At 35.6% G+C, this 25,448-nt stretch overlaps 1 protein-coding gene across 2 annotated transcripts in view; it reads right to left on the bottom strand.

The window, feature by feature from the left end:
- The window catches only part of LOC136029154 (DNA polymerase epsilon subunit 2-like), a 96,934-nt gene that overhangs the window by 52,773 nt on the left and 18,713 nt on the right, over window positions 1-25,448 (bottom strand). For both annotated transcript variants that reach the window (XM_065707248.1, XM_065707249.1), the window contains exon 4: window positions 14,304-14,663. In XM_065707248.1, coding sequence (XP_065563320.1) covers window positions 14,304-14,663 — 360 coding nt within the window. The remainder of the gene's footprint in view (window positions 1-14,303; window positions 14,664-25,448) is intronic.

The raw sequence follows: 25,448 nt of genomic DNA on the forward strand, positions 1-25,448 counted from the left end.
ACTCGGCTTTCACTATGGCTGTCAGCAATGAGTTACTACAAACAACAGTGTGCTGTAAACAATGTTTTGGTTGGTGATGGTGAGTAAAGCTCTGCTTTTTTGCCATTTTTACTGTTAATATTCAAGTGCATATCCCCCTTTCACTTCTTTCAACTCCCGGGCCCATCATAGGAGACTATATCTCGCAGTTGAACTACAGACTATTCCAACAGCCCCGTGCATCATGTTATTAAGTTGCATATGATCTGCAAATGACGTCTTGGCAAATCAAAAGTACACCCTTTAAATTGCCATCGTTGGAACCTTATACAACCCCACTCATTGAACAAAACGGAAAAATCAGTTTTTTTTACATGGGCAGCAATAATATGTCCTCTCATTTTCTTCGTTGCTATTGACACACTAGAACATTAGAATGAGCTGTTTAAGGACTGATAATAGCTAATGCTCATATCTGATCGTGCTCACTAAAAGCGCAATTTGAGTTGTTTTTCATTTTGTTAAATAACAAATGACAAAAGAGGGCGTTACCCAATGAAAAAACTTCCCCCAAGGGAACAGATTTCACCCATCCCGGTGGAAATTCTCCTCTATGGAGAATTCCCCCTGGAAATTTTTCTTTCATTCGAAATAGTGGCAGTATTTTTAATTTAAAATATTTGAAAAAAATGTTTGAATTATTAAATTACTCGCTGAGCATTGTTTGATCAAGAATATCCAGGAAATCTGAACAGTTTTTGGCAGCATTGTAGTAGAAACCTTACAATAATTAAAACCTGACAGGGATGCCAATCGAATAGGAAAAATTGACACCTAGAGCCTGAAAATAACCTTCTCATTTGTATCTTTGATTAAAAAACGAAATCTAAAAAAATTAAACAAAAGTTTTTTTGTGCAAATCATGGTATGGGGGTATAAATTAGCGGAAGGGGGGGGGGGGGGGGTGCATAATATTTTTTTTAGGTCTAAAATTCTCTTTACCAAGCGAAACTCAGTCCCCTAGTGGTGCATTCTAAAACTGATAAAAATAGTAAACAATATGGGTGGTACCACTTAAATGTGGGCATAAATTTCAAAATCTTGAGAAAAATATATTGTAGTACTCCGTACAGCACGGTGATGCAGAGATAAATGTCACACAAGTAGTGCTGGCGTTAAGTGACATGCAACAAATAACAGCAATAATCCTTTGTACATTTATGTCAATTCTTTTCTTGGAACAGATTAAAAGAAATATTTAAAAAAGCGAAAATAGCGAGAAGTCAGCATGGTATTGTACATAGAGGCAGTTCTATATTTATGGGTTAGTACATGAATCCAAAACCACAAGGAATAGGACGTTATCAGCGCTTATTATGCGTTTCAATTACAAATAAGAAATTTTGGAGGTATATTGGTGTTTTAGTATCAATTTTGGAAGTAAAAGTTAAAATAATTAAATGATTCAAGGCGCTGATCAACTCCCCCCTACTAACGCCTATGACTAAACTACAACCATTTTGACCTATCTAGACACAGTAAAAGAACACTAAGTCTAATTTTCTTTTTTGATGATTTTTTTGATATTTTTTAATGAAAAATCGTTCTTGTTTTAATGATTCCTTGTTTTCAGTGACTTCATTTCTGCCCTATTTGTAGTTGTAGAGGGTGCATTCATATCCATTTTTGAAAGTCTTAAAACAAGAAAATTTTATCTTGAATTGACAGAATTTAGGAAGTAAAAGACCATTAACTGTCAGGAAAAAAATTGTACTGAGCAAACGTGGGGACACGGGAAATATTGTATATTTTCACAACTTTTCCATAAACTAAGCTCACCTATTTACTTCATGATAAGGTTTCGGAGGCGGTATATTTCTATAAATATAACTTGAAACATATTAGTAAGTGTAATTAACCCCTGTTTTTTGTTACTTTTTTTAATATTAAAACCGAGGATGGATTAATAAACAAAAATATCTGCTCAAAGTAAAGAATAATGTTGAAACTTAAAACAGGCAAAAGCTTTAAATTATTTTATATTTTTTATCAAAATTATTGGGAGCGCGACTGCCCCCTTGTCCCCTAACTACTGTACATTCTCTCTGTGTACAATATAGCTACACAGTATTATACCGCGATCCTCCGAAGCCCAAGTAAAGCTTTGAGACTATAGCCAAGACTAACCTTTCCTTTCATACAGAATCATAGAGGCTAAAAGGCAAAAACGGCTCCCATGTTGCATAATGCTGATGAATTTGTAAGATGTCATTTAGAAGCTTTGAATACTTCTAAACTGAGAGGCTGTATCATTCTTTTACGTAAATACAAATTTGACCATTTATAGGTCAACGAAATTTTTTGCCAGACTCCCGCCGTTTACCCGTACTATTTAATGAAACACTTGGAAAACTATAGGTTCTATAAATATCTTAGTTCTATGACTATCTACCTTAATTCTGCGCTAGGAATGACGCATGGACGGATGATAGATAGACTTATCTATAAACAAATGATCTGAATTTTTTTCCTTTTTTTTCATACAATCCTAACAAGGGCTTATGCCAGATTTGCCTCTCACTCAATCGGACAATCTGTCCGATTGAGGGATGCCTTTAATAGATTAGGTCGGAGGAGGAGCGTACGTAGCTGTGTTGGCCTCAGGTGGCTTGGTGTTGCAGTGAGTCATTATTAGTATGTATATATATAATATATATATATATATATATATATATATATATTGCCATGAATGCTCAAAATCCGTGAATGTCAATACTTTTTTTTTCTCCTTGGATTTAGTCAACGTTGCCAGTCAACTTTTTCAATTTAAAATTGCAAGGTTTTGAGTGGTTAGATTAAATTAGGTTTGATTAAATTAGCATAGGTTTTAATCCATTTATGTTATTTATAACCAAATTTAACTTTTACCATCATAGCTTGCAAAAAACTAAAAAAGCTGACCGGCAAAGCTAATTGAATCCAAGCAGAGAAAAATAATTTACGGACACCAGATTTTGGACATTCACGGTAACACACACAAACACACACACATATATATATATATATATATATATATATATATATATATATATATATATATATATATATATATATATATATATATATATAGAACAATCACGTCACAGGAAAACATACATTTTCGGATTATTTGAAGAAGGATCTTGAAATCTGACACAGTGGATAAATTCTATGATACATATAATTCTCAGGTATGATTCTTGCAAAGCTGTGATTCCTTTTTTTGGATATTAAATTTCGACAAAAACTGATTATTTGGAATCAGCGTAAAAACTAGGGTATGCTCAACTACACACGTTTCTCAAAGTATACCGTTTGTATATTTTCCTTAATATGGAATGCTGTGAGTCATCATTTACTAGGTGTAACAAACGATGATGACACTCTTATAGATAATAGAAACAAAAAATCACCTAAACTTCCAGCACATTCATTTATCATCAAACCCTCGCTATGCATATTGCAATGAAATGCGTTAGACAGCAGAAAAAGCTATTTGACCGGTATTATGCAATCTCAGCTATTTTATGCATGGTTGTTTGTATGTCACAACATCATTAGGACAGTGATGTGGCGCCAATCCTAACCCGATAGGAGAAAAGCCGAAGAAAAAGAAAACGTTCCATCATGCACATATACCACATCATCAAGCGGGTGTCCTCTGCAAAAACTTGGCATATTTAACCTTGAGTTAAAGATGAACATCCCCTCCCCTATTCTTGATGGGGCAAGTCCAGTGGTGGACTCATGATTCCTTTTGTCTATTTTACTTTCTGAGGTACGACCTAGCATCTACAGGGATTATAAAAAGATTTCACGGGTTGAAAATGAGTGGCAAAAGAGGGAATGAAAGCAACTTAGAAAAACCTACTCATGAATTTCTATGTCTTCATCTATTTCTCACATTCGACGTTGACTTCTATAAACCTCTTCAAGTAATAGAAATATCCAGCTGAAGAGTCCTATAAGCGTATGAATACTAAAAACTCATTTAAACTGTTATACAGACAATATTACATAGATGATTTGAGCTTTAAAAACAACAAAGAGGAAAATATTTCCCTTTATTTGTAATTGGAAGGGCAGGGTTATCCAAGAATTTATTTTCCTTAAGATAGTAATTTGACACAAATCCAATCAACTCTAAAAAGAAGGACCTTCTCCTGATCATAGTCTAACACAAAGTTTGGGGTAAACTCAAAAGGGAGAAAGCTCAAAGCTGTCGAAAAATCCTATGTTCGTAGACAAACCGAGCAGTAAAAATTCTGAGAAAAAGTTTAAAAACATCTACCGACTCCAAAAAAGTGTCGGTTCGATCAAAGACACTTAGACAAGGTAAATACGCAGGAACTTTTATTCAGGAGGTATACAACAACAACAAAAATGGAGGTAAGGTCAATAAAAACAAATTTCATTTGATAATTTGAATAGGAAAGTGCCCAGAAATTCAAAAAAATTAGGATCGCAGGGGGATCTAATTCAACAGGCTTCCCCATCCCAGAGTACATCCCTGACTTAGACATTTAATTGGAGTTAAAACTATTGACTCAAATTTTGCTTGTTCAATTTCTGATTGGTAACACTTGACTCTTAGTGGTCCTAATAACTTTAATTCCTATTACATTCATATTAAAACATCGAAGATTTGCTTCATCTTAATTTACTATTTACTTTGGTCCAACCTATCAAAGCCACAGCAACAGCTTCAAAAAATGGTAAACATATATTGATTTTTTCCATTCTCACATTATATGCAGGTAATCACATTCCCAGGATCTGATGAACCCCAAGAAGATAAAAGCAAATGATAAGAGTCCAAAGAAAGTGCTTTCCCCGAACTTGACCGCACGCCTTAGAACATAAATGAGATAAATAAACTAATCGTAGATCTATATATATATATATAACAAACTAACTAATCATATATATATATATATATATATATATATATATATATATATATATATATATATATATATATATATATATATATAGCAAACTAACTGCAAGCAAACTAAATTTATTGAGACTATGAGCAGAGCCTTTAATTTCGCAGAGAAACAAACAGGAATTTTAAAATGGTCGTACCGTCTCGGTCTGAGAACAATAAATCTAGTGGTAAATACAGTTGGGATTAGTCTATGATAGCCGACATCATTCATTATCTCTGTAAACAGAACAACCATTCGATAAATGTTTACGAATCACCTGTCGCTCTTACTATTTGTGTAAAGTAACTGGGAATTAGTTTGATTGAGTGGTTTTGTGCGTTATTTAATTGCAACATAATCACTGTCTTTTTTTTCTGATGGTATCTTCTGATTGACATTGACAAAGAACCTTAACACATATAATAAGCAGCTAATAACGAAACTTTGAGTATTATTCCCATAATTACACAGAATCATAAGCCTGATGATTCATGAAATCTAATGTACATTTGAGCTTGTTTAGTAGCAGTATTCTAGAATTCGCAAATCAAGAATATAATGTAAGAATTCGATCAAAATATTTGTCGAAGGCCCCGAATCCAACAAAGATCCGAGGACACATGCAACTCTAAATGTCTAAGCAACATTAGTGACAATGCTATGATACTATAAGCATTACTTTTTCGAAAACATTAGTAAAGAAAACAACTTTTTTCGAATTAATTATTCTAATTACCTTATATCTTTTCAAAAGTTTTTAGCTTTTAGTTCTATTATGTTGTTCTATATTAGTAAAAAGAAATCAAACTCTATAATTTATTGTATGCGTCTGTAACTCCAGAGAAACCCCATTTCAGCCCTTCCTGTTTTGTCTCGCGACTGGGAGATCGAGTTGAAACTTTTCGGAACAATTTTCCGGAGGGATAAGGTGATTCCAAATTTTTTATTGGGGAGGCGGCAAACTTATTTACTCAGGTTCCTACTAAACAGTCTAGACTATTTATTCTTTCTTTATTTATGCCTGTCTTCCACCAGGTAATAAAAACCAAAAGAAATCATAGTTAATATTTCTTCTCTTTTTAGTATTTACATCGGCCATTCTTTCTCTACCCTTTTGATTTGCCACATACAGTTTCTAAGTAAAAACTAATTTGGAAGCCAGCTCGCAGACATCATACTTTTATTTAAAGCTACTTTGCTCTTATAGAGTCCTCCAGTTGATCTTACAGGAGCAAGCGCATTTAAAAAGGCATTTTTACTTAATAAAAAGTTGAGAAGACAGGCTATAATCAAGAAAAAAATATTTCAGTGCTCCGAACTCTAACATCATCCGAATAATTCTAACTTTTAAATAATAAGTGCTAAAATGAAACTACTTTGTTCGGCTAATTACTGTATTTTTTTTATTACAGATTTTCTCTGACCTAAACCTGAAAAAACGTCTGCGGTAAGAGAAGATCTTATTTTCGCTCTATGGTGAAATTAAATAAAATGTAAGTTTTTTCCAACTGAAAGTGAGGAGCAGCATCAAAACTTAAAAGGAACAGAAATTAATGCACAGAGGGGAGTTTCCTCCTACTCAATACATCGCTCTTCACTCTAAAGTTTTTTAGTTTGTTTTTTTAAAAGAAAAAAATCTTCTTATTGTTCCAATTAAGCGGTCCCTTGTGTTTTAGGAGTTGTTCTTAAAGAATTGAGACGAAAGTAAAATTTAGCATAAAGAGTGAGGTATTGAGGAGGGGGCAAAATCCCCCATATAAGTAATAATTTCTGTTCGTTTTATGTTTTGATACTGCTGCTTACTTTTAGTAGAAAAAACTATTTTTTCTATTTAATTTCTGATCATTTTTAAACAATACCAGGAAAACCGGTTCCCCCTACACATAAAATTCCCTATCCCCATGGAAAATCCCTCTAAGGTTAGTCCCCCCTATGTTAAATATCCCCGCCAAGAAAATCCCCCCAGACAAGTCCATTCTAAATGAAAGTTCTCCCCGGAAAATTTCTTGCGGACGATTCCGCCTCAAAATTTTTTCATAGAACACTTTCATTTGAAAAAGACTTTAAGTTCTGATTGTTTTTCAAATCATGCCAAAAATTAAGCCCTCCATGGAAAATTTTTCCCGCAGATTCCCCCCCCCCCGCTATTGGAAAGGTGCTCCAGCAGAATTTTTTCCTGAAGAATTTATCCGGCGGAGAATTTCTCCCATGGAAAATCCCCCTTTGCGGAAAGATCCTCTAGACAAGTCCAACCCGGTGAAAATTTTCCCCGGATTATTTCCCTTAGCATCTCAACATGTGAAAGTGAGTCGAAAAAGAAAAAGTAAGACAAGTAAAAAGAATTTTGTATAGGAACTGTGGCAAATTCCCCTAGTGTAAAATTTCCTGAAAAGTCCACCCCCCGGAAACTTCCCTCACCATGGCAAATTCTACCCGCGGACCCTCACCCACCCCGAAAAATGTCTGTATATTCCCAATAACAAATACTATACACAAACAATGGGCAAATTTTGTGACTTCCAGACCTTTCCCCAGGGGCAGTGGAGGGATCCCTAAAGGCATAGTTACTGAGCTTTTCAACTATGCTAGACAAAACGGCTATCTGAAAAATTTTTACCAGACAACTTCGGGGAAAAAAGGAGCATACGAGGAGGTTAGTTGCCCTCCAACTTTTTTGTCACTTAAAAAGGGCACTAGCACTTTTAATTTTCGTTCGGATGAGCCCTCTCCCGATATTCCAGGACTATTGATTCGATATGATCACCACTGGGGGAAATATCAAACAAACCAATAAACACGAATCCATGATTTTTTTTTCTAGCAAAAAAAAAAATCACTTTCTTGCAGATGGGAGTTTGAAACCTATATAATAGGGTTCTCTAATACGTTGAATCTGATGGTGTGATTTTTATAAAGATTTTCTGACTCTTAGACTGTTTCCTTTCTTTTTTGAAAATCAGGCAAATATTCTCAGACTCGTATTTTTTGATGGGTTACACTAACTTGATGAATATTATGTATTCACAATTATCACAATAAGCCAATTCTTCTGATGCATCTACTGATATCAAAATTGAGCAGCGTCGCTCCTTCCTTACAGTTCGTTACCACGAACTGTAATATGCCAGCTAATAAACGGCTTGGTTTTGGACAGGCCGATATTCACATTTTTTATTTCGAGGACAACGAAATAAAAAGTGCTATGATCACAGGAATGAAGCCATGAATACAAAGAGTATATGCATACTGCTCAGGGATGGATTTTCACTACATAAAAAAGGTATGAACAAGACAATTCAGTTTAACAAAATAAAGGTTTTCTTTAGTCATGGTTACAGCAGCAGCTGTAATTACGGCACGGCAGATGACTAGAATAGTTGTAACTTTGGTTACGACCCATAATAACCAAAAATTAAAAAACGCGTTAAAAAGGCAAGTGATAAAGAATTACAATCGCATCAAACATGGTAGATGAGAAAGAAATTGTCATCAAGTTGAATACGAGGAGAATATAAGTGTTGGTCTGGTAACGACTAAGATCCGGTGAACTATTTGTGGGAAAAGACTGAGAGTAAGAAATTCAGCTGACCGACCTGAATTTTTATAACAGGCAGAAATTTTGTTTAGAATTTGAAATACAAAGCACAAATAAAACGACAGGACGTCAAAGTGATGATTCGCTTCCCGTAAAAAGGTTTTTACTGACGTACCCAGGAATTCCAATATCTTACCCTCGATTTTTTCTCGACTTTTCTACATAATAAATACATTTAATGTAATAATAATAGCTGAACAGTTTACTTTTTAACTAGAGGCACGGGTACCCAAAGCGAACAGCAGCGGTTCAGCGGTAAGTCCCCTCGAAAGACAAAAATACATCCAAAGGACAGCATTTGAATAGAACTGCACATTTTTGGTTATTTTCTTGCTGTACATTACCACCCCCCCCCCAAGAAAATCTCCGAAAGGATATTTTAAAAAAACATGAGCGGGCTCCCTTGAACTATAAGTCTCCCATCAATAACTAATAGCTTCCCCTTAGAACACTCCTTAGGACATTGTCTTGGAAATAGAGATTGTTTCACATTTTCGGTCAATTAGCATCGCATAGGGAATTTTTTTCTTTTCAAAGGAAAGTTGGAGGAGTATATCTTCAAATTCAAATAGATTGCTTCCTGTCTACCTCTTAAAAGGTAGTTTTTTGCTCATTTTGGAAAAATAAATGTTGCAAAAATATTACAAAAATGGATAAAAATGGCAATAAAGATTTATAAAATATGGTAAAGAAGAAGATGTCGTTCTGCATAAACTTAAAAAAAATTTCTGATTTTTACGGTGGAGGGGGCACCTACTCAAACTAACAAACTAGCACTTCTGGGCAATGACATTTTTAAATCCCCTTCCCTTTTTAAACTAAAAGTGTTCCCTACACATTAAAAAAATCCTAATTAGTATTTAGGAGTTTAGATATATTTCAATTTTATTTTTTATGATATTCCTTTTCAGTGGTGTTTCTTCGTAAAATAGAAGTTAATACCCAAAAGTCCAAGACTGATTGAAAAATAATGCATAAAACAGATCATGGTATTTCCAACTATCAAATAAGGAATTCCGCTTTGGAACGGTTGGATTTGAATACAATGACACAATAAACTCAGCCCAGATTTTGAAAGTAAGATAAACATTTCGAAACTACAGAAGAAACGTGACCTATGACTCGTTCTTCTCGCCGGCCCAAAAAAGACGTAATTCAAAAAGAGGCTGAGATGTTTCAAAAAGTAATTTATTATGGTTGCATTTTCAGTCCAGTCGAATTTGTGTATATTTATCATAGAACATCGTCGAGTCCTTAGTTTGATATTTCAGAAATTTTGTTTAAAATATATCCGAATGTTAGTGATGAATAAAAACGTGGTCCCTCATTTAATAATAATTTATTTTAGTAGTACATTCTTTAGTCAGAATTTTGAATATTTAGATATTTACGCTATTCTCAGTGTCCAGAAATGTTGGCCTCAGAAATATCTGGAACCTATTTGATGTTTCCTAGATGCAAGGCTCTGAAACCTTGAAAGAAACTACGTGTAAGTAAGTAACAATTTGCATCGAGGGAGGGGGAATTAAAAAACCTCCAAAACTAGGAAAATAATATGAAAAATATAAGAAACAACAGAAGCAATCTCGAGATCCTCGAGGGGTACGGGCCTAGCCCCCCTCCCCCAACTGGATATTTTCCACCACTCTGTCCGAAACTCAATTTAGTTTGGTCAATAGTACAATACTTTAATTAATATATTTTAATTCTTAGTAAGGATTTCAGCACCTACTGGAAAAGTCTCAAATGCCCCCTGGGGGCGATAAAGGCCATTCTAGGAGCCAATGATGCAGATCAAGTGCAGGGGACCTATGTTATGCGCGCAAATGACGGCATCTCAATGGATTCTTTTGACTAGTAAGATACAAATAGAAGTTTGGTTGATGTTAAATATGATGATAGAGATGTCTCCATCCACAGATATGTAGATTTATTATTGAAAAAAAGAACAAAATGCCATTACAGGGTTTAAGAGGCTGACGTGGTAGACTTACAGTCCATTGTTACTTCACCACCTTAAAAAAGGAGAATTTTAGAGCGGGAGATTGAAAGGCCGCAGAATCTACAACCCATTGATCGTGCTGATTTTGATGGAATTGAGAACTTCCATCCTTCAACAAAAAAGTTCATTTTTGGATTTTGGATTCGATTTCAGTTGCACATGTGGCACAATCAGTTTCTTACTGATAATGGTAACTGTTCACAAACTATATGATATGAAGTAAATATTTTCAATTTTAACACCAGTTTAATACCAAATGATTGGGAAAAAAGAACGAAGAGTAACGTCCAATTAACGAGAACGATTAAAACTTCACAAAGTATTTAAAAGGTGGTTTTTAGATATGTAATTACTATCCCAAAAAATTAAGTAACAGGAACTATGAAGGTTCATGACACTTACAACTAAACGATTGATAGCTTTTATACATTATTTTATACAAATAAAACTAAAACCGGGAAAAACACAAAATACGTAAATGCCATCTTTCCTTTTTTGAGACAAAAAAAAAACATTTTTATCTCAAAGGAAGACTATCTCAGTCTTATCTTCCTAGATGCAAGGCTCCGAAACTTTGAGAGAAACCACATGCAAGTAAGTAGCAATTTGCAGCAAGGGAGGGGGCATTATTTCTTTGAGATAAGATCCTTTGATAATTCCTTGAGATAAGATGAGATAGATCCTTTGAGATAAGAGACTATCTCAAAGGAATTACAAAACTGCGACTTATTAATTAATAGAAACTGTCAAGGTTCCGAACAACTTTTTGAAACTTGTACATTGATTTTTCTCCTCGTGGAACTCATTTTGTACATGGAACTTGTTGAAATACTGATTTTTCTCTTCAAAAAAAAAAAGAAAAAAAAAAGACGATTATTAAAAAAAAGATTTTTTTGGTAGGGGGGAGATTTACCACAAACTTAGAAAAACGCATACAAAATCTGCTTATATTCATTTTTGTTACTTTTTTACAAGTCGGACACGACTCGTGGAGTTTATTACGGTTTTATATCCACTGTCCTAGTGGAAATAAAAATTTTTAACGGCTGAATGATTTTTTAAGCTAGGGAGTATTTTTTCAACAAAATTTAAGAAAAAGGTATTTTCCAAAATCTAGGGGTAATTCCCCCCCCCACACCCCTAATTGTCGCTCCTATTAAATCTACACAATGAGATACGTTGGCAGTATTGCTGAGTTTCGGTTGAATAACGAAAAACAGAAAACTGCAAATATTTTTTATACAAATAAAACTAAAATCGGGGAAACGCGAAATACGTATATGCCATCTTTCCTTTTTTTCAAGCATGTGTTTGAACAAATGTGTGGTACGTAAGATAATTAGAAGTGACACAACGAATCAACCTGTTAACCAATAATGATCTATTTATCAACGATGTCTAACTAATATAGAACAAATGTTTCTCAATAGTTGCTTTAGGACTCCACTTTATTTTTAATTTTTATCAAAACATTTTCAAAACCATATGTGCGTTTCTGTTAGTTTTACCGATAATGCAGTTTTGGTTGTTAGCGAAGAAACCTCGATAATAATGCTGTAAACATTAAAGTGACTATGGTTTCATTAAATAATTGATTTGCTTGTAACTATCTAAGGCCTGAAGTGTTGTTTTTGGAGGTGTGAAGGAATTACCGAAAAACGTGGTTTCCTTGAAATCCAGCTAGTCCATGCATAATAAGTCGAATAAATTCGTATCGTTACCTTGATTCTCTTTTATCATTTAATAAACATGTTGATTACTTGCGTCTGAAGCTCTTGCAAAATATTGATTCTCTATTCCTAATTTTAAAGTTCTTATACCATGCTTCAGCAGTATCTGTACTTACCTTAGAACCTTTGGCTCGCACATCCGATTTTGAACATATTTTTAAAACGAGGCTAAAGGGAATTTTGTTATTTTGATTTTATAATCTCATCACTCTCAGCTCATCTAGTTTTTGTTTTCGTAAAATAGTATGTGGATAATTCATCTATTTATATTATATGAATAGCTCCACAATCTTCCTGTTTCTGGTGCATCAATTTCTTGTAATTTTATTTTTCCTTTTAAAATTTATCTCTTTATTCATTTTATGTATATAGTATAGTATTTAATAATATAGACTGATTTTATTTGTGTCCAGTGTTGGCTTCTTCCTAACCCATCGCGCTCTTCCCTGGGTTGGGAACATTTTTTTGTTCAATGTGTCTGCTTTTTTCATTTTTTTAAAATTCTTTTGTTGTATTTGATAAATTATATTCTAATTATAAAGTTCTACTTGGTAGCAAAATGCTTAATAGCGAGAGCAAAGCTTTACTGACTTAACTGACAATTATTATTTTTCAGAATTGGCCACAAGGAAAAGGAAAAATTTGTCAAAAGCTTAAAAAAATGCAGCGTCAAAAAATTCTAACCGACTTTTAAGACTAAAGCGAATATTACAAGACATATCGTATCAGCAAGACAAATGTTCGAATCGTACCTAAACTCTAACTATTCCTGTTAATAAATGGTAAGTGGAGAATAGCCCACATCAACCAGAGTTCTAAAAAAACGAATAAAAAACAGAAATTTAAATAAACATAATCTGACTTGCACATGGATTCTACGTAATGTCTGTCATAAGTTACTTAAAGAAGGTTAAGCGAAACTTCGAAAAAGATACAAAGATATCCTAAAAAGGGTATAATCTTGGTCAGAACTGCTCACTCAAATCCAATATGCTGAGAACCAAAGAGTAAGATCTTAGTCTTTTATCAAAAGAAATATCGAAATTTCGCATTTTCCCTAACGAAGATTGCGTCAGATGCGTGACATTTTTTACAGCCTTGGATGACACATCGAATCAATCAAGAAAAAGCTTATTTGAATGGAGATTTTAAATTTAATCGCCAATTTAAAGACAAGAGATTACACCATAGCAGAGTGCCACTTCGGTCATCTTATCCCGTAAAATAACAATGTTGCTTATATAGAGTTAAATACTAACGAGCATTGTTCTTACGATAGCCGATCTGTCAAACAGTCGAAAAGCTAAAAATAAAACATCCCAGTTTATGAGGAAACAATAGCATCAGGTGACGGTTTCGTCCCTGAAATTATATGGGATCCATATGATAAAAGTGGTTATTATGGATAATTATAAACGAAAAGTTTTTTAAGAAAAAAAAAAATTTCAAAGAAAAGCAAGGACCAATCTTAAGACCTAAAATGAGCAGAAGTAGTCATATAATCAGTCATATTTAAAAATAAATACAAAATGAACAAAAGAATGACTAATCAAGGAGCAAGAAAGGCGTTTCGCTCAAGAATGATCGAAAGGTACACAAATGTCCCTAGAGGGGGGCAAGATCCATGCATCCCAGGAAGAGAAGACCTGAAATTATGCAATTGACCTATTCTTCACAAATACATTTTACTAGAAAAGGAGGGCGGATTATCTTGTTAGCACAGTGACATTGCAATCATATACAAGAATGTATTATTGCAGACACGTAATGAACCCTCGCCCCTCTCCCCTCACCTTCAACCCTCCAACGCCACACATGCCTCGGAGGCCAACATAAATTTCCGATGGTATTCGTTTAAAATTTCGAGATAGCCATTTTGATCACAATAGCCAAAATGTCTAAAAATATGTCATGAACCAGAATAACTACAAAGCTGTAAAGAGAGTGGAGTGACCAAATTTGCATAATAAGCGCATTGAAACTGACTAGATGGTTTTGGACTAACAAAACTATGTTTATTTTATTACCTTGTTGTTTTTGCAGGCTCTGGGGGTGGGAATCCAACTCCTTTGACATAGTATACACCATTGTCATACCACCCTTCTGTCAAGACAAAACAACCTTCTGTGTACAATCCAGCTTGAAAAACAGCATTTGACAAATCGATAGGAACACTTCCTGTAGGATCTTCCAAGTAAAATTTGCCTTCCTTTAGCTGGGTTAAAAATCCCAAAACAACTACATCTTTCAATTTTGTTGTTGTTCCAAGAAGAAATTCTATTGGTATCATTTTGAATTTTACAGATGTCTCTGTTGTTGATAGAATGCTGCCAGTTGACGGAGAAAATAGCTCATGTCGAGCTGTACGCTGCTGAATTTTTGTATAACTGGAATCATTAATAAAAGAAACATCAACGGATTGTTTTGAACTTGATCAAGATTTGACAGTAAAAAATAAATCTACGCAATCTGCAATTAGGGATAAAGTCACTTTAAGGAGTAAAAGTCAACCTAAAAGTTGCGAAACAACATGTAAAAAAGTGGAAGATTATAGAACACGAAATTTAAGTTCATGGGCTCACCATTCGCCTTTTGATGTTAATTTTAAAACAGACAACCAACATTTTTCTTCAACAGTATTTGTTGTTCACAAGAACTCTAAGAGTCTTTGGCTTGTAGTAAAAAAAAAAAAAAAAAAAAAAAAAAAAAAAAAAAAAAAAAAAAAAAAAAAAAAAAAAAAAAAAAAAAAAAAAAATAAGAGCTCATATGGCACTTGTGACGAGGCAAGAAGAACTAAGAGCCAAGAGATCATATGGTATGAGCTCTAACAAAATTTTATGAATCAATAGATTGATTTAAAAGGAAAATAAGAGGCTTAATGCCGGTCAGGATAAAATAATAGCTCTGAGTCACGATGTCCTTCTAAATATCAAAATTCATTAAGATCTGATCACCCACTCGTAAGTTATAAATACCTAATTTTTTCTAATTTTTCCTCTCCCTTTAGCCCCCCAGATGGTTGAATCTGGGAAGACGACTTTATCAAGTCAATTTGTGCAGGTCCCTGACACGCCTACCGATTTTCATCGTCCTAGCACGTCCAGAAGCACCTGACTCGACAAATCACTGAACCCCTGCTCCAACTCCCCCAAAGAGAGCGAATCCAGTACGGTTCCGTCAATCACGTATCAAGGACATTTGCTTATTCTATCCACCAAGCTTCATCTCGATTCCTCCACTCCAAGTGTTTTCCAAGATTTCCCCCTCCAACTCCACCCAATTTCAAAGATCTGGTCGGGATTCGAAATAAGAGACATGGATTCCTTCTAAATATCAAATTTCATTAAGATCCGATCACCTATTCGTAAGATAAAAATACCCCAATTTTCCTGTTTTTCAAGAATTCCGGTTTCCCCCTCCAACCCCCCTCCCCCCCCCATCACAGGATCTGGTAGGAATTTGAAATTAGAGCTTCAAAGCCGAAAATCCTTCTAAATATCAAATTTCATTAAGATCTGGTCACCATTTCGTAAGTTACAAATACCTCAATTTTCAAAATTACCCCCCCCCCCCCCCAACTCCACCAAAGAGAGCAGATCCGGTCTGGTTATGTCAGTCACGTATCTTAGACAGGTTTTTATTCTTCCCATCCAGTTTCATCCTGATCTCACCGCTTTAAGTATTTTCTAAGATTTCCGGTCCCCCCAACTGCCCCCCCCCCAATTACGCTGGATCCGGTTGAGATTTAAAATAAGAGATCTGAGTTACGAGGTCCTTCTAAATATGAAGTTTCATGAAGATCCGATCACTCCTTCGTAAGTTAAAAATACGTCATTTTTCTAATTTTTCAGAATTACCCCCCCCCCCCAATAGAGCGGATCCGTCCCGATTACGTATCTAAAATCACGTATCTAAGACTTCTGCTTATTTTTCCCACCAAGTTTCATCCCGACCCCTCCAATCTAAGCGTTTTCCATGATTTTAGGTTCCCCCATCCCAAAACTCCCCCCAATGTCACTGGATCCGGTCGAGATTTAAAATAAGAGCTTTGAGACACGATATCCTTCTAAATATCAAATTTCATTGAGATCCAATCACCCGTTCGTAAGTTAAAAATACCTCATTTTTTCTAATTTTTCAGAAATAACCCCCCCCCCAACTACCCCAAAGAGAGCGGATCCGTTCCGGTTATGTCAATCATGTATCTAGGAATTGTGCTTATTTTTCTCACCAAGTTTCATCCCGATCCCTCCACTCTAGTGTTTACCAAGTTTTAAGTTTCCCCTCCCAACTCCCCCCCCCCCCCAATGTCACCAGATCCGGTCAGGAATTAAAATAAGAGCTCTGAGACACGATACAACTACTACTAATAATAATAACTCACTGAAGCACCAAGCCACCTGAGGCCAACACAGCTACGCACGCTCCTCCTCCAACCTAATCTATTTAAAGCCTCCCTCTTTACACCCTCTCAGAAAGTTCCCATTTCCTTTAAATCTTCATTTATGACATCCTCCCAATCCAGACAAGGACGACCTGCTTTCCGTGTAGCCCCAGACGGTTGGCCAAAAAGGACAGTCTTTGGTAATCTGTCATTCTTCATCCGTAGAACGTGGCCTAGCCATCTCAACCTTTCTTTCATTATAGTCCCAGAAAGCGGGATTGAACCACACTTTTCGTACAACCTATTGTTTGAAATACCGTCAGTCAGCCGGGTACCCAGAACAATCCATAGGCAATTTCTCTGGAAAACATCTAGTAAATTTTCATCTGCTTTTCGGAGTGCCCATGCTTCAGAGCCATATTTGACCACTGTCATCACTGTAGCTTCCAATATTCTAATCTTGGTTTGCAGACTTATCTTTCTATTCTTCCAAACTTTTTTTAACTGTGAAAAAACACCCTGAGCCTTAGCTATTCAACTTTTAACATCTTCACTGCTCCCACCATCTTTACTAATAATACTACCAAGGTAACTGAAGCTCCCAAACTGATCAATCTTTTCGTTAACTAATGTCACCAGTTCATCTTCACTTATTCCTAGCCTTAGTGACTTAGTCTTCTTAACATTAATTTTCAAGCCTATTTTAGCACCCTGAATTCGTAAAACCTCTAAAAATTCATTCATTTTGCTCACACTTTCATCTAATATGCTTAAATCATCAGCATAATCTAAGCCCAGGAGCGTTCTTCCTCCCCATTTGATTCCATGGCCTCCAATTGCCTTTCCTGTGCTCCTTAAGACGAAGTCCATCAAAATGATCCATATAAAGGGGGATAGAACACAACCCTGCTTAACTCCTGATTTAATACAAAACCAGTTGCTAACCTCATTTCCTACCTTAACCGCAGCAGTATTATTCTCGTAGATAGCGCAAATCACTTTAATGTATTTTTCTGGTATACCATATAACGATAAGACCTTTGTTAACGCTCTTCTATCAACAGAATCGAAAGCTTGCTCATAATCGATAAAACTGAGGACCAAAGGTGTTTGACAACGAAGGGACTTTCCAATTATTAACCTAAGAGTGAAAACATGGTCGACACATCCTCTACCTTTTCTAAAACCGCATTGTTCTTCCCTTAAAACTTTGTCTACAGCATGTCTCAGTCTAAAAAGTATCATATTACTCAGTAATTTGCTACCTACAGAGACCAGACTAATGCCTCGATAATTACGACACTCACTCTTGTCACCTTTCTTATACAGTGGTTTAATTAAGGTTTTCCTAAAATCATTGGGTACTTCCCCATCCTTCTAAACATCAAATTTCATTGAGATCCGATCACCCGTTCGTAAGTTAAAAATACCTCATTTTTTCTAATTTTTCAGAATTACCTCCCCCCCCCAACTACCCCAAAGAGAGCGGATACGTTCCGGTTATGTCAATCATTTATCTAGGACTTGTGCTTATTTTCCCCACCAAGTTTCATCTCGATCCCTCCACTCTAAGTGTTTTCCAAGTTTTAGGTTTCCCCCTCCCAACTCCCCTCCCCCAATGTCACCAGATCCGGTCGGGATTTAAATTAAGAGCTCTGAGAAACGATATCCTTCTAAATACCAAATTTCATTGAGATCCGATCACCCGTTCGTAAAAATACCGCATTTTTCTAATTTTTCAGAATTAACCCCCCCCTAACTACCCCAAAGAGAGCGGATCCTTTCCGGTTATGTCAATCATGTATCTAGGACTTGTGCTTATTTTTCCCACTAAGTTTCATTCCGATTCCTCCACTCTAAGTCTTTTCAAGATTTTAAGTTTGCCCCTCTCAAGTCCCCCCCCCCAATATCACCAGATCCGGTCGGGATTTAAAATAACAGCTCTGAAATATGATATCTTTCCAAACATCAAATTTTTAAAGATCTGATCAACCGTTCGTAAGTTAAAAATACTTCAATTTTTCTATTTTTCCCGAATTAACAGGCTCCCCACTCCCCCTCCCAGATGGTCAAATCGAGAAAATGACTATTTCTAATTTAATCTGGTCCGGTACCTGATACGCCTGCCAAATTTCATCGTCCTAGCTTACCTGGAAGTGCCTAAAGTAGCAAAACCGGGACCGACAGACCGACAGAATTTGCGATTACTATATGTCACTTGGTTAATACCAAGTGCCATAAAAAAAAAACATGACAAGTACATTCAATCATTGACCTAATGCAGGATATGTTTTCTGATACCAGAACAAAAAGAGGAACTAACACCGGAGGCACAAAATGGTAACATAGCGACGTGGGACAAAATTTTTGCAAAATGAAATAATTCCCACTTTTAAAAAACACGATGACTTTACTTTACCCAAGAGCCACACAAAAAGATAATCTACGCTGATATATGCTTAAAAGATATGGTAAAGAGATATACTTTGTTCTACGCTAACTACAGACCCATCAACTCTCTCGGATTCAGCCCTCAAAACGGCAAAATATTCACGTTAATCGAAGTGCAAAACACTCAACTATGCAGGTGCTTTTAGAGTTGATTGTCATACATATGATAGGCCTATGAATCATCCATTGGCCACTTTCAAAATAAGTGATTCATTTAGTGAATACCACTAGATCTAATTTAAATTAATAGCTCTTAGTTCACAATAAAAAAAAAAAACTATGGACTTGAAACACTGTAATTTGTCTATCTTGTCTCTCAGTATATTTTCTTTATATAACCTTATTGGTATTTCCTCTTCCAATGATAAGCCATTAACTTACTGCTTTTTGGTCTGAGAAACAAATTTCTAGACGAAATTATGTTCAATTTTAACCCCCCCCCCCAAAAAAAAAAACAACCAAACTTCATTTGCAGATCTGCTTGGAACTTTTAAGGCATTCCCAGAGCCAAGGACCAACCCTAGGATGGGGGCCCAAACCTTAAAGAAGGTTCAATATTTTTTTTTACCACAATACATAAAAAAACACAAAAGTTACAATATTGGTAGAACCAATAATGAGGCCCGAATTGTGGCTTTTTATTATCCAGGATCAATCCAATCTCTCAGGGGTAAGATTCCTAAATTCTGTTTATCAAGATGTCCCCTTAAAGGGGTTGTCAGAATTCAACCAGAAGTGATGTAAATATTCCAACTATGATTTTCTTGGTCTGGGACCAATTCAATTCGTTCAGTAAAGGAGAAGGGTAGACCCTAAGCTTTTGTTATCAGGGCATTTTTCGAAAGGGGTTGTCGAATCTCAACCTAACTTATTTGAAAGAACGACTGGGTGTTATAATCATACCTATTTGATAGTCTGGACGTTGCCCGATCTTTAACGGGGAGAGAATCCCTTAATTATTTTCATCGGTACATCTACTAGAAAGAAACACTCTATGCTACTAAACTAACCTCTGACCTAGTTTAATCTCTGTCGTAGGAGGAGGTAACTAAATTATTGTCGCCATGACACCTACCAAAAGACTTATTTCAGTCTCGGCTAAATATAACGAGATGTAACAGCTATCATTATTCTATTTCTGCCTTACGAAAAGGTTAATCCAGCCTCTGCAGGGGTGGGGAAAGAGGCTACAAAATTCTATGTGACAGTAGCCTATATAAAACTTAAAAGCAACAGTTAAACATTTTATTCTCCCTTTTCAGAATTCAGAATAATTCCAGTTTTACGAGGGAGGAGGAAGATGGTCCCTAAGTTCTTGCCTCAGTATATCTACCATAAGTGGATGCCTGATCCTAAATAAAGCAGATGGGAAGTAAGAAATAGGGTCATAGTTTTACTTTTCTAGCATCCACGCTAGATCCGAACTCTACGAAGGGGGGTAAGCGGTTTCAAATTATTTCGCCATCATCCAAGGTACTAGGTGTGTTGGTGAAGCTCAGCCAAACATAACCTGCAGCTAAAATTATGTTTTTTTTTTGTTCTTATGCTCTATCCGACCTCTGTGAGGGAAGGGCTAAATATTTGTCCACCTCCATTTGGAGGACTTATGGAGTATCAATTGAGCATGGTTGGGATAGGCAGCCATGGCTGAAGGGTTTGCTTTTGGAAGTTCCTGTCTGAAAAAAAAAAAAAAAAAAAAAAAAAAAAAAAAAAAAAAAAACTAGTTTTTCCAAGTGAAAGAAAGGAGCAACATTAAAGATAAATTAAACAGAAATTATTTTGTATATGAAGGGGACTACCCCTTCTTCAACCCTCACTCTTTACGCTAAAGTCTTAAAGCTCTTTAAAAGACCTCTCATCCAAAATCGCCAGCCCTTGTGATTAAGCAATTGCTCCTAAAGGTTCAGGATAGAAAGCCAAGCTTTAGCGTAAATAGAGAGGGTTGAATAACGCGCCGCCACCCTCATATACAGAATAATTTCTGTTCATTTCAATTTTTAATGTTGCTCCTTACTTTCAGTTGAAAACACTTGTCTTTTTTTGTTTAATTTTCGACTGTTTTTCAAACAATGCCAGAAAACCCCCTCCCCACCCCGTGAAACATTTTTCATGGAAAATTCCACCGGAAACTTTCCTCTGCGTGGATAATCATCCCTCCCCGTGCACAATTACCCCAAAAAATTTCCTTAACTTACAGCCCTTTCCCCAAGGACTATGGACGGCTTTCATTACAAAAGGCACAGTTATTCGACCTTTCAACTATGCTGAATTAAATGGTTATCTTAAATTCTGATCGAATGTCTTAGGGGAAAATGGGGGTTGGATGGGGGCTAGGTGCCCTCCAATCTTTTTGGTCATTTAAAAAGGGCAATACAACTTTTGATTTCCGTTTGAATGAGCTCTCTCCCGGTCCTCTAGGATCACTGGTTCAATACGATCACCTGTGGAAAAAGAGTAAACATGTACCCGTGATCTTTCTTCTGGCGGAAAACGCAAAATTCCACATTTTTATAAATACGAGCTGGGAATCTCAACAGTAGCGTTCTTTGATATGCTGAATCTGATGGTATAATTTTCGTTATGACCGCTTGACTTTGGTCCCCACAAAAGAAGTGTTTCCCCCTTTCTGGGAAATCAGGCAAATTTTTCAGGCTCGTAGCATTTGATGGGTAACATTAAACTTAATGAACTTTATATAGTTGGAATAATCATAAAAGGTTAATTCTTTTGATGTATCTATTCTTATCAAAGCTTCATTTTTTTAGAATTTTGGTTACTGTTGGGCTGAGTCGCTCCTTGCTTATAGTTTGTTGCCACGAACCGTTTTATAGCTTATTGAGCATACTTTTAAAAGTAAATGCCTTTTGAACTGATAAGTCTTGTTTCATTTTTAGTTAAGGTTTCTCGACACTCATATATTGAAATCGTTATATGGACGATCCATTCCCGCAGAAAATTATCCTGGACCATTGCATCCTGGGTGGTGAAAACAGATTCTTTCAGGATGTAGGGATAAAAAAAGCAGTCTTCTGGTTTTCCCCCGTGGATAGGATGTAGCTGTTTCCCCCGGAGAGGACATAGCTGCATGCGTAGCTCCAAAAATGGGCCCATGGTTCGTAGTTGATGCAATATTCACAGGGACTTGGTAATAGAAGTCTAGCTCCGTTTTTTCTTATGCATATGCGTATTAAAACAAGATCTATATTTCTCTGGACTATTCATTCTCTGAGAGTCACAACCATGGTTCATGTATTTATTATGTTTGAGACCGAGATGGAAACAAGCAATAAAGCCAGCTTTAAAACCAACATGAATTACACAAATAAATATGGTTTGGTCGTCCATAAAAAAAATCAATTTATATAATAAGTCAATATTAAAAAGAGCAATACTTCCAAAATTGAAAATTTAATAGTTAAAAATCAATTTAGGCATCTGATTTCTATACTTTTGAATGAAATGAAACTGAAAGTCGCAAATGTAACTATTTTAAGAAATATATAAGTTTTTATGGCACTTGGTATTAACCAAGTGACATATAGCGATCGCAAATTCTGTCGGTCTGTCCCGGTTTTGCTACTTTAGGCACTTCCAGGTAAGCTAGGACGATTAAATTTGGCAGGCGTATCAGGGACCTGACCAGAATAAACTAGAAATATTTTTCCCAATTTGACCATCTGTGGGGGAGTGGGGGCCGGTTAATTCGAAAAAATAGAAAAAATGAAGTATTTTTAACTTGCGAAAGAGTGATGGGATCTTAATGAAATTTTATGTTTGGAAGGATATCTTGTATCAGAGCTCTTGTTTTGAATCCCGACCAGATCCGGTGACATTGGGGGGGAGTTGGGAGGGGGGACCTAAAATCTTGGAAAACGCTTAGAGTGGAGGGATCGGGATGAAACTTGGTGGGGAAAATAAGCAGAAGTCCTAGATACGTTATTGACATAATCGGAACGGATCTACTCTGTTTGGGGGAGTTAGGGGAGGGGGAGTAATTCGAAAAAATAAGGTATTTGGAACTTACAAACGGGTGATCAAATCTTAAAGAAATTTGATATCTAGAAGGATCTTGTGCTTTAAAACTCTCATTTTAAATCCCGACCAGATCCGGTGACATTGAAGGGAGTTGGAGGGGGAAACCGGAATTCTTGGAAAACGTGAAAATCTCATGAACGGTGATCGGATTTTGATGAAACTTGATATATATAGAAGAATCTTATGTCTCAGATGCTCCGTTTTCAATTCGAATCAGATCCGGGGACATAGAGAGTTGGAGGGGGAAAACATAAATCTTGGAAAACGCTTAGAGTGGAGAGATCGGGATGAAACTTGATGGGAAGAATAAGCACAAGTTATAGATACGGGATTGACATAATTGGTAATGTTCTCTGTTCTCTTTGGGGGAGCTGGGGGTTGTTAATTTGGAAAAATAAGAAAAATGAGGTTTTTTTTTTACGTAAGAACGGGTGACCGGATCTTAATGAAATTTGACATTTAGAAGGAACTAATGTATCAGAGCTTTTATTTCAAATCCCGACCAGATCTGTTGACATTGGGGGGAGTTGGAGGGGGAAACCGGAAATATTGGAAAACGCTTATAAATGTTGTAGATACGTGATTGACGTATACAGACTGGATCCACTCTCTTTGGGAGAGTTAGGTGACGGGGTTCAGTGCTTTGGCGAGTTTGGTGCTTCTGGACGTGCTAGGACGATGAAAATTGGTAGGCGTGTCAGGGAGCTATAAAAATGGACTTGATAAAGTCGTTTTCCCCGATTCGACCATCTGGGTGGCTGAAGGGAGAGGAAAAATCAGAATAATTGAGGTATTTTAACTTACGAGTGGGTGATCGGATCTTAATGAATTTTAATATTTACAAGGACCTCGTAACTCGAAGCTCTTATTTTACATACCGACTGGCATTAAGCCTCTGATTTTCCTTTTAAAGAAATTTATTGATTCTTAGAATTTTGCTAGAGCTCATACCATATGAGCTCTTGGCTCTTCTGACCTCGTCACAAGTGCCATATGGTCTCTTAGCTCTTGTTTTATATTACAACGGCAAAATACATGCCGTTTTCAGTAAAGAGCGAATTACAATAGCCCTTTGAAGGGTTTGAGAAAGAGCATAGCGTAGTTCCGCTCTTATTTTCAGCAACTTTTTTTTGTAAGCTTGATTAGTACTGCGACTGCTTTTTTCTTTTAAGTTATGATAAATAAAACATACTGTTCGAATTACAAATTGTCTTTAGTTAGACAGAAATGACCACTCTAGATATTTGAGGGTAGCCCTAATTTTATTTATGGTATTGCGATTCGTTTAAGTTAAGTTTAAGTTTCGTTTAAGTTTAAGATTCGTCAAATTCTTTAGATTTTGCTAATACTATCCAGGTAGACACTATTCTTCAATTAGAAGAAAATTTTTCATGTTTTGTTTAAATGAACGCAATATCTGTTCGTTTTAGGTTTCATTATTAATTCATAATTATATCACTTATTATATGAATTTTTTTTTCGTTTCAGTTTTAACATCTCCATTTACTTTTCGTCCATCAACTACTATTTTTCTTTACATCCTTTTTTAACTGATTTTTGTTCCTTTTTTACTTTAAAAGTTTTATTGTGATTTAATTACTTTTAAATTTTATTGTGATATGAATATTTTTGATTTTTTTTTTTTAGCTTTTCTGCTTAATAGCTAAAATGTTGGATTGCAATTTAAATTTAAAAAAATACATATATATTTGTTTAGTCGTCCTTTTGAGAAATAATTTCGATAATATAATATTGGGGCTGATGCTGACTTTTAAGGATGTAGATTTGAATCAGTTAAATAAATAAAAAAAAAAAAAAAAAAAAAAAAAAACTTGGCCGCTTTTTGAGCAAAACAATATTTTCAGACACACAGTTTGAAAATATGCGTCATTTTCTGGCTCTTAATTTCTGCCTTGGTCAGGCCAAGACTATCAAATGGCATAATTTTGATACCCAACTGTTCTTTCTAATTACTTTGGTTGGGATTCGATAACTCCTTCTGGAAAATGTCTTGATGACAAGCATTTAGGTCTATGTATATGCTACACGGAACAGACTAAATCGTACCCAAGGAAATCATAGATAAAATATTTACTAATACTTCTGGTTGAAGTCTGACAACCTCTTTTAGGGGATATTTTAATAAATTGAATTCAGAAATCTTACACCCTAACAGATCAGACTGAACCTGGATACCAAAAATCCACAATCCAGGAATAAGCTTTTATCTTTCACTAAGTTTGGTTGAAATATGACAACTTGTTCTAGTAGACAATCTCGCGAAAGAATTTAGGGGCCCAGA

Source organism: Artemia franciscana, chromosome 7 (genome assembly GCF_032884065.1).
Source record: "Artemia franciscana chromosome 7, ASM3288406v1, whole genome shotgun sequence".
NCBI classification, from domain to species: domain Eukaryota; kingdom Metazoa; phylum Arthropoda; class Branchiopoda; order Anostraca; family Artemiidae; genus Artemia; species Artemia franciscana.